Source organism: Mastacembelus armatus, chromosome 7 (genome assembly GCF_900324485.2).
Source record: "Mastacembelus armatus chromosome 7, fMasArm1.2, whole genome shotgun sequence".
Classification (NCBI taxonomy): domain Eukaryota; kingdom Metazoa; phylum Chordata; class Actinopteri; order Synbranchiformes; family Mastacembelidae; genus Mastacembelus; species Mastacembelus armatus.
This window is the reverse complement of record NC_046639.1, coordinates 19,012,452-19,023,546: the sequence shown is the minus strand read 5'-3', so window position 1 is coordinate 19,023,546 and position 11,095 is coordinate 19,012,452. Positions and strand designations below refer to the sequence as shown.

Below are 11,095 nucleotides of genomic sequence, written 5' to 3'. Positions count from 1 at the left end.
ATTCCTGCCAAGCAGCTGTCACATCCTTGTAGGTCCCAGAGGCCTCCTCCTCCGATCTCCTCCTGTTAACTCCCGGCCCCGCTGTCCTCCAGGGGCCTCACCTGTCAGTGTTAGATTCTACAGAAACCTATAGCTGTCCCTGTATGTGGACGTCAATGCATAGCGAGTGTGCCAAATGCATCCATGCACTGCAGCCTCCTTCTCCCCCTCCCTGCACTATTCACACTTTCATTCCTCCCGGAGGGCCATCAATAATGTAACGTGGAGCTCCTCAAGCAGTGTATGCACACACACACAAAGGGTAAGATGACACACAAACGGGCCCAAACACACAGTCTTGAAAATATATAGACACACGGGAGGTTCGCTCTGTGTCCCTTGTGTGATTTATAGACAGGCACTGTAAGGGGTTCCTCCAGTGGAGGCCATTATCATGCAGGCAGACACATCTGCAGACATCAATACATGAGGCAGGGGGTTGAGGGGGTTCCAGGGTCACTTCGCAGGGTGCCCCTGTTGTCGGCAGGAACCCCCTCAGACCATAGCCTTTCACAAGGGGCTCGACAACAAACAGCGCCTCCTCGATGTGGTTCCACCGTGGCCGTCAGTCAGTCTGTTGGCAGTTGAAGAAAAGAGTTAGGGGCCTCTCAGGAGATGTGTATTAATAGGAGTGAGCTATTAGCTTACAATAATGTGCACAAATGTCCAGGCCTTCAACAGATCTGGAAGCTGGTTTGATCTTTTCTCGTCATATGATTCACAAGATTACAGCTGTAAACAAACATAACAGCAAGTAAATGTTTAATGGAAAACAGGTTCAAACAGTCCAGTGCCACTGGAGCTTTAGCACTGCACACTGAAAATGATCAGTGTTATAGAAGCAATATCCAATTATGTCAAAATATCAGTTTTCATATAGCCATGTAGATTATCAAGAGTAGGGCAGATTGTAAACAGACAGGTTGCTGTTGAGACGATTAAATTTCATTTTGTGATTGTGTTTTTATTGCCACAACAGAAATTTCATTAACTTTCAGGATAAAGCAGTGGCAGCAGACGAATCAGTAGCAGATGTTATGAAACCTCACCATATAAAATCAAAGCTACCTAGAGAAGGCCTGTCTAGATAACATTAGATGTATGTGCAGTATGAGAATTTGTTTGTGATTTGGGTGAAATTACCCTTTAACTTGGGAAGCAGTAGAACAGTGAACAGTAGAAAACTCTGGAGGAGGGAGGAGAGCACTGACCTTGCACCGAAATGCTTCTTGTCAAATCAGTATGATTTTTGAGCAGAAAACTCTGGCCTGGATGAACAGCAGCTGTTGTGGTGGCAGTAGATGTCATGGCAACAGTCATGGTAGTAGTAGAAGTAGTAGTAGTAGTAGTAGTAAAATAACACACTGACATCCATCATCCACCATCCACCATCCTCCTGATCATCCCCAGGCTTTCATCCAAGAGATAAAAATTCAGTTCTGGATCCTCCTTGTTTGAACAAACTGCTCCAACACCATCCTGAGACCAGAGAGATGGAAACCTGAAATGAAAATAAAATAAACAATCACACAAATATGAATCTGACTAATACAGTTTTAGAGACCTAGACATGTACTTATCTGTGTTTTTCTGAGAGCTATCAGTCTATCAGCGTCGGAAACACCTCTAAAGCTCACAATAACACGGTGTATCTTGTTTGCTTCATCTCTGCACAAGCCTGTAATGTAAACATTTGTGTCGTAAACACATAAGATAGTCAACCAGTGTTAATCAATAAGCTTTAGGGTAAAAAATGTACAGACATTGTTTTTATTATCTTCAAAAAAGAAACTCATCATATTCATGTGCACAAATAAGAAATAGATACTGGAGGTTTCTGTTGACAGCGTGGCCAAGAAGAGTCAATGGCCTGTGGTGAGATTATCAATTAAAACTGGGCAGTTCGGTGGCAACGTATGTAAGAAACTGATTATTCAGCAACTGGTTCTGCATTTAAGCAAAGTGGCCACTGAAAGTCCACCTGGGGCCAGTTTGTTAGGTGAGTGTGCATAAACTGAAGAAAATCACCTGCATTTCTGTTGTTTTGTGATAGGGCATCATGCTGTTTCCAGGGTTTATTCTTTACTCGTCTGCTTTTGTCACTTTTACTATACGCGTGCAACTCCATCATCATGTTTGAGGAATGTTATCACCAGAAAAATCACTTTGTCAAAATGTCCTTGAACAAATTCCTCAATCTCTGTTGCCCCTGTGGCTGAGTCCTTCAGGGAAAATGTAGACCACATCATCATCACACATATATGGCGAAGCTCTAACACAGGACATAGTAATTATTTTAATTTACGAATGTTATTCTGAGATTATTAAGGATTGAACCATCAACTGTGTGTCAGAGAATCCACTGAAAGCACCTTCCCTGAATGACTAAATAAGAGCCGAAGCCTACTTCAGCAAAAACTGCTGAAGCCTGCACATCATTTCTACTATATGTGAGGGCTGTGTGTGTGTGAGTGTGTGTGTGTGTGTGTGTGCGCACATTCACATCTCTGACTGAAGTTAATAGAGTAAACACAAGTGCTGCAGAAAGCAGAGAAGAAAGAGAATGGGGCTGTGAGTGAGAAACTGGGGGAGAAAAAAAAAAAAAGAAAGATCCTGTCAAAGTCAAATAAATTCAGTGCGATCAATGTGCAGGCTTCGACTGGCATATCTGAGGGAGCGCCGGACTCAAAGCTCTTCAAGCCTGCAGTTCAAAGTAGTGACACGTCCATTAGAATTTCTAATTCTGATCGCTTCGACAGGACTACGGCTCAAGCACAGGCAGAGAAGGGGTTGAATCTAGGCCGCTGCTCAGAGAGAAAAACAGCAAGACAGAGGTTACTGTTTACCATTCATTTTCTACTCCTTTATTATTTAAAAGTCTATACACCATACCATTTTCAGATGAATCTTAAAAAGCTCAAGCATACCCTGAAATGTTGGAAAAGATACAGGCCTTTCTTTAGATGCTCTCTGGTCTAGGCTTTGGCTGGACCGTCCAGGGACACTCAGAGCTGCAGTCTCCAATTGAGCTGCAGTGGACCTCTTCCTGTTAGTGTCTCTGTCTGACCTCTCTACTATAAAGGCCTGACCAGTGGGGCTGCTGAGATGCTTGTTCACTCCGGAGGTGAAGCTCTGTCAGTGGGACTGTTGGGTTCTGGGTTTGAATCTCGTATATAATAATTTTCTTTTTTAACATAAGGAAGAGATTTTTTACAATCTTTTACTTCAGTTAGCTTTTCAATGGGAAAAAAATGTATTTACTTGTAAAGGGGTAGTTTTAAATTCTTGTATTAGTACTTGCATTGGACTGAAGTATATGAGTCTTTCCACCACAGCCTTAAAGTTGCCCACCACATGTGTGATTTTCCTGTATTGACATATAGACTAGCTGGAAACACTGGGAACTAAGGCAGGACAACAAAATACATAACAATTAAGCATTCTTATAACTATGGCCACTGAAACCCTTATCGCATCTGAAACGTCACCAAGTTAATCACCCGATAGAAAGTAATAGATCCCTAATAATGAAATTTTCTTACATAGTTGAAACAAGAACAATAGATCAGCTGAAATTTACAACTTACACAGTCTATCCTGGAACCAAATTTCACTGAATTTATGTGGAATGTGGGGGATTCTTCAGGGGACACTAAATCCAGGGGGAAACATTTGAATTTGCAGCTGAATGTAGCCCAGGACAGATCCCCACATCCTCACATCTGCATTCAGATGCACCAATAATAACTTTTAATTGTGGAAGAGAGACAGTGTGCTTGCTGATGCGGGTATGTGCATATGGTCAGGGTACAGAGGCACTGGAGGGGGGCGACAGGAAATCTGTGGGATTTAAAGTTAATCTGCTTAGACACTTCCCTGTCGGCTGAGCTGCAGAGTGTGGCTGAGAGGAATATGTGCTAGCTTAGCGCAGCTGTCAGGAGGTGCCTGCCACCAAATCAATACCGGCCTTTTTCTCCCCTCACCTCTCTGTGCCTCTCTCACGCCCATGCCTCCACCCCCTGCCTCTTCAGCCTCCGTCGTCAGCTCCTCCTGCTGGAGCCAATCAATGAGTCCTGAAGCTGATCAGATGGTTCAAGTGCAGGTCATTTCACACAGCCAGAGGACACTTGTCCCATAGTTACTGCAAGAGCATGAATGTTGATGTCTGTGGGGTTCAGTGATGTGGTGGCTATATGCAAACTTTGACACATTTTACTCACTTTTTTATACATAAGAGAGGTCGGCATGTATTTTATTTGATATACTACAGTATCATTAAGGCTTATCATGATTATGATATCAGCATGTCTTAACTGCCACTTTTGCCTTTTATTCATGTAATGCATCTCAATGCTCAGCAAAATCATTTACCAAGTCTCAGGCAACGCTGCTGCTGTGAGTGCACTAATGCACACTGAGAGGTGTGTGTTACTGACGTTCTCTGTTTACTGCAAAGGATCAGTGAACTTATGAGACAAACCTTACTGAGCCTCACACCAACAGAAATCCAATAGCACCTCCAAGTGGTCAAACAGGGGCATAGGAAGCTGTACATTAAAAGGTGAGGCATACACGGCATAGAAAGGTTAAAATCCCAAGCTCTACTTTGCAAATGTTTAGCACCTTGCTACGAAATATTCCAACACTTTTCACATCATAGAAACTTCTAAAATATCTTATCTTTATTTTACTCATTTTTAGTACATTGGGTGGCTTTCATTCTATAAAGCTGATGTGGAATAAGCAGCAGTGCATTTTAAAATTCTGTTTTGTATACTAAGAAACAAGAGAGCATTTGGGATATTGGTGGATTTATTTGTAATATACAAAGATTTATAGAACTATCACAGCTGTAGAGAAAATCTTTTCATGTTAGAGAGGTGCTGGGGTGTCCTGTCTGATAACATTCAACAACGCTGAATAGTAAACAAATTGGTAGTTAGTATTAGGGTTAGTTTGAAAATCTAAATCTGTAGCTGCTAATTGAAATGTGTCAAAGTTTTGCTGGAGAATACAAAACACACAGAGCACATGGCTGTAGCTACAGAAACAGAAAGCTGTGTAGTGTGTGTCTGACGGAACAGGATGGATCGCTCAGTTTATTCTCATCTCTGAATGGATCTCACCAAAAGTGAACATGTAAACTTTTACTTTAGGCTTTACTTTTGTCTGAGCTGTCTTGCTCTGCGCTCTCCGCTCCACTGCCAAACCTGCGGTTCAGTTCTGATGTCAGCACTGAGCAGCACGATTTCTGTGAAAGAAAATGTGATAAAATTAGGAATAAAGTTAATGCATGATGAGGTCACACCATGTGGTGCTCCCCCTACCTCTCCCCTACCTTGCCATCCTTAGCTTGGGTGCGAGCCCTGGACAAGAGCTCCAGCAGGGCCAGTAGGAGCCCAATACTCAGTCCCAGGCCCAGGAGGAGGAAGAGACCCCGCAAGTCTTGGGGATGCAGGGCCTCGGAGGTGTGGTCCCTGTCACCGCCCACACAGCTGCTGGCCCACCATTTGTCCCGCAGGTATGTTAACTCGCCAGACTCACTGAGCTGAAGGATGGCCATGGACAGGTTTTTGACCAGCGGGGAACCTGGTGGAGCAAAGTGGTGTGGGTGGTGTGATAGAAGAAAGAGGCTGGTGATCATCTCACTCCAATGAACATAACCTGCTACACCAATGAACATAACCTGCTACAATAACATCCTCTACTCTTCTGGTTTTACCATTAGATGTTTGAACCTGGCTTCAGATATTTACTCCTGTTCAGCTACAGGTGCATTAGCAGCAAAGCCGAGCAAGCAAACTGAACAGCAAACTGAAAATCTATGGTCTCAGACTTATTTTTAATGAGGCCACCTCAAAAGTCTACACAGAAGGTCCCGAATGAATAGATAAATCCAAAGTACAGGATATCAGTGACTGATTTGTAAAAATACTAGACAAGACCAAACGACCCACCCTGAGGTGTTGCGATGGAGTAGCTTCTCATAGCGATGACTTCCTGTGAACGGATGAGTTTACAGTAGCGAGCCACTGCCAGGTCCAAGGACACAGCTTCACCGATGAAGGCAAAGTTTCCCTCCTGGGTGCGGCGTATACCCTCCTCCATGTTGGACACATAGCTCTTCTTACGCTCCATGTGCTGGTAGATACGCCGGTACACTGGGTTGTGGGAATTCTGGGGAATGGAAAAATAAACCATTGTAATTTTTAACTGTATTCTGACCATGCAAGATATCAGGAACACATTTTTTTTTCCATTCTCAGAAAACAGGCAGGATCAGCTGAACGTGCCTTGAAGAAGAGCATGGTGGATCCTGCATTGAATGTGCCATAGTCAATCACATCCTGGTTAGCAAGGTCTTCAAAACTCTTGATGGAGACGTGTTTGTTGTTGGAATTAAACATGGAGCTGAAATTGCCAAAGTAGCAGGCCAGCAGCATTACAGTGAACAGCCACCAGATGGCGCTGACCACACGACCAGATAGGGCTTTAGGATGAGGACCAGCACCTGAGGGGAGTAGCAGCACAATCAGTCGCAGTAAACCTGTTATGTAATATTCATAATCTAAATGAATGCTCCATATGAAACAACAAAGTCAAGGTTTGATTATGCCATCAGTGTATATTATTTGACAAATGCTCTGATTTAATTTTTCACATTTTGCAGGTGAATTAACACAAAATGCTTTTCCTGTCATTGAGGTTATAAAAGCCTTGCAACATTACATTTGTTCATCATGAAATTTGAGTTATTGTTGCATTTTAAAATAAAATGGCTCATACAAAATAATTGAGAAGTAATTTACAAGTGCCTTACCTTGCAGGGTGAGAGCTCCTGTAATGTACCAGAAGCTGTGCAGCAACGTGAAGTTGTGCTCTTCTGAGTCTGGCTCAGCCCATTCAGTGGGGCTGATCCTGCAGAAAAATTCAAGCAAGACCAGCACTGTAAAAACAGTTTAGTGTGCCTTTCTAGCTGTGTCACATGTAATATCAGCCAACAGGTTGGAGGATATTTTGAAGCTTGCATTTACCTGCACACCAGGAATATGCAGAGACCTGTGAGCAGAAATGCGATGAGGACACCAACCCACATGTCAGTGGAGAAGGGGGACAGCAGGCTGAAGGTGCTCTCTGCAGAAGCCAAGTCATTGCGCAGGATGAAGCCGATCCCTGTTTGCATGAAGGGTGTGGTCATGTCCACAAACTGCTCTCTGACTGCAGTGAGGGTGAGCGGGGCCACAGCCATGTCGGCCTCCTGATGCACTCAGAGACATGCACAGTTTAGGTAATGTGGGGACGCGAGGTGTTGAGCACTAAACAAATGTAGCATTTACACCACATGGGACTAAAACTACAGTAACTATGGAGATGAGAAAAACTCAAAACTTTAAACAGGTAGCAAAACAAATCGGACATAGAATTAGAAAAACATAGGGCAGGTCTTCACCATCAAATTAACAATGTTCTCATATGTTATCATAGGCAGATTAAATGATATTTAGGGCTGTTTTAATGCTTATAAGAATACAAATGTACTCCAATATACACACGTAGACTATAATTAACATGACAACTTGGATTTTGACTTTTGGGACCTAACCACAAGCTTGTGGTAAAGAAAAGGCTCATATGCCTTTAGTATATCACACTATATGCTCTAAGAAAACATAGAGTTTTCAGTAAATGTGTCACATTTAAAGCTGTATGGTCTCTGACTTACCCCTTTGACAATCTCACCAATCATGCCATTCCAGTTGCCGCTGGAGTCCATGGAGCCATAGCGGCTGTCCTTCACCAGGTGCACTTTGTACTTGAAACCCAGCTTCTTGGAGAGCTCTGAGATCAGGTCGATGCAGTACCCCTCCAGTTCAGAGCCTCTGCTCATGGTGTACGGGTCTTCCTGAGGAACCAGAACACACCAGCCTCATTTTTAATGGGGACTGTGTTGTATCGCTGTAGAAGAACTGGGCTGAAGCAGAAGCAAAGCTTTGAAGATGCACTGAATGCATCTTTATACAGGGAGGAGTTTTGACATGTTTCATTTGTACCTTTGATTTAGGAATGGTAAAAATCTCAGGAGGGGAAAGATAAAGATTAAGTGGAGTCTTTACAGTTTGATCCAGGCCATTATTTCCTCAACCTCTCAAAACAAGTTCGTTTCTCACTGAACCTGTTTGAAATACGTAACATTTTTAAATTTTCTGCATGATCATATTGTTATTGTTGAGATCTGTGAGCATTGGCTGTTACAGCAAATAGACAATCCAGATACTGTATGTTGTAAACAGACCAACAGTTGAATGATTGTTTACAGGTGAGAACTTGGGTAAAAAGTTGGTCAGTGTATTTATTTATTTCTGACAGAAAAAGAACAACAATAAAACCCCTGTGGATAATGAGGTGGAACTGTTCTTTCACAAAGTGCAGGCTGAGCCAAAATGATTCTGTTTCGCAGCAGTTCATGGTATTCTATGGTATTCTATTCTAGAGAGAGTGGTACAAACACACAGTACCTTTATAGTGGTGATGGATAACTCCTTGGCATCTAGAACGAAAAAAACAAACCAAACACCACAATAAATTCTGGATTCCTGTAATGAAGCAAGTCAGCATAAGCTAGCAACAAAGATGAGAGAATTTAGTCTGAGCCAGTTCTCTGGATGATTAGTGGTTTTGGTTTCATGTCTACAAGCTTATGTGCAGAGCAGCTTCTGAAAGCCTAATGAAGCATATTGTTGCTTTGAGGCCCCTTCATGTGTTTTTCTCTCAGCTGCAGCAGTAAATAAGCCAAACAGCCACTGGAGGACAATAACAGTCTTGTTGTCGGCTGTTTTTAGGAGACCTGAGAAAGGGCTCCATACTGAGGGGAGAGTTGCACCATACAATGAGGGGGGTAACTTGGCTTCTGTTGGATGGGGGGATCAAAGTGGGGACCCATCCTTAAGGATGTGGTTCACTGCTGTTTTTCAGCCTCCTGTCTACCATGTAATCAGTACTCTGACATTACCCATGACACTGGGAGCTGTTTTCTTTTTGCTGTAACTGTGACCAGTGGCATTTGCAGCATGTCCAGCAGGACCTAACATGCCCTGCCAGGGTCGATCAGAGGAGGGAGGGGGGGTAAGAGGAGGTGCCAGGGGTGCAAGTCCTTCATAACTGCATGTGATAACAAAAGCTGGCCCGGTTGAGTCATATAAAACCCATGACACCCCGTCAGGCTCCTGTAGAGAAGATGGCAGGGCCTATGATTTGCGGAGATGCCTGTCAGTTCACCGCCTGCCTGCAGAGCCCTCCCCCCCACACGGTTAATTGATTTATCACAGTGCTTTCTGGACCACAGTGGGACGGGAGCCCCTCCACTGGTGAGAAATAGGATGTTTCCACAGAAGATGGTGCCCCCTCTGTGTATTGACACGACTCCAGCAGTCCAGCAGGGACAGCGGGGAAAGAGTCAAGTGTGAGAAATGATTTGGAAGCGTGACCCCGTCTCATGGGTCAGCCAGAGCTCGCCGGCACAACATTGAACTCCGCACACCATTGGCAGAGGCAGAAAATATAAACACGTAGCATCTATGTGCAACCCAAACAAAGTGGTTAGGCAAAAGTCTGAATAGAAACCAAACCTCCTGGTATTTTTAGGCTCATTTTTAAACTTGACAATGGTGAAAAATAGAGGTTGTTCCTAATTGAATGAGTGTTCAGGTTGACTGAAACCACAGGAACATCACAGTAAATAATTAAAGTTCTCTGACAGGGCACAAACTCTGGCCTCCCACATGAATCACACATTGAAAATAATTCAGAAGGATTCTGGTGTCAAATATTCAATCACATCAGTGCAAAAAAAGCTGGAACGAAGTTGCATTATAAGCCTTAAAAACATGCGAGCACACGGATGACAGTAACTGAATTGGCCTAATGAATGTGCCACAGTAGGACATGAAATCACAGTTTTTACTAAACTGTGTTTTTACTGACATAGGACAGTGCAGATCAGTTATAGAATGTAAGTTAGTCAAAACTAATTAATCTTGAGTCTGTCACTGCTACACAGTTTCATGCTGTACTGTTTGCAGTGTTCTCTGGCTCTGCTGACATATTGTGTCTATGGATCCCAAAAAAGTTGGCAGAACTAAGATAAACATCCAGCTGTAAATCTAAAGATTGCACAATTAAAAGTGCACAAATTAAAGTTTTTAAGTTCGAAGTGCTGATTCCTTAAAACAATACTGAGTAGACACAACACTGAGTAGAGCAGTGAAAAGTTTAAGAAGAAAGAAATCAAGCTGTGACAGAAAGAGGATCATGAGTAACCGGTTGGATTTTCTTCCTTTAAACCGTTTTTCATGTTTGTGTCTAGTAAATGAAGACTACGCTCCCTAAATGTCCATGGCTCTGATCTAAATGAATCCTAGCCAGCATGTGTTGCAGCGCCAGGTTGTTTTAACCTTACCTGCAGTGACTACCCACACAGTCAGGGCTGCCACACAGAAGAGCAAAGCCATGCTGCCTTTCATGTTGCACAACCCTGGAAAAGACACACTTTAATACATTTCCTAACACATGATTAATTGGTTTCAGTGAAACCAAGACCCTATCACATTTACTTCAGGGATGTTATGCTCAAATATGGATATATAAAATACTATAAAACAAGAGTTTTCTTACCTCAGTTATGTCAAGTGCAACGTGGATTAAAACTCTGACTTATGAATGAGGGACGACTCCAGAAAAGACTTTTACAAGTTATGCAAGTGGTGAGTGGGAAGGGCTGTGTGCACTACAATGTAGTAGGGGGCTTATATTGGGGAGCATGAGGAGGGAGGAGACAGGACAACAAAGGGGGAATAAAGCCCTGATTTTTGGACAGGGGGTTTTGACAAAATAAATGATCAGGCTTGCATGGATAACGGAGTTTAAGGTGAACCAGGTTTTTCCTCCTCTCGCTGTTACAACTAGTACGAAGAAATATAATTGACTGAATGAATTACAACATACTACTGACTCAGCTGATCTCCTTCCTGGCTGGTGCTTTCAGATTATAGTGTAAATA

At 43.0% G+C, this 11,095-nt stretch overlaps 1 protein-coding gene across 1 annotated transcript; it reads right to left on the bottom strand.

The window, feature by feature from the left end:
- Positions 1–4,703: 4,703 nt before the first annotated feature.
- Positions 4,704–10,836, bottom strand: LOC113145435 (probable glutamate receptor). Its single transcript, XM_026332167.1, has 10 exons — positions 10,711–10,836; positions 10,496–10,570; positions 8,556–8,587; positions 7,763–7,942; positions 7,074–7,297; positions 6,860–6,957; positions 6,333–6,550; positions 5,997–6,216; positions 5,378–5,628; positions 4,704–5,290 (listed from the first exon to the last, which is right to left on the bottom strand). Exons 2-10 carry the CDS (start codon positions 10,557–10,559, stop codon positions 5,192–5,194), a joined length of 1,386 nt encoding a protein of 461 aa, XP_026187952.1. The 5' UTR covers positions 10,560–10,570; positions 10,711–10,836; the 3' UTR covers positions 4,704–5,191.
- Between the last annotated feature and the right edge of the window lie 259 nt (positions 10,837–11,095).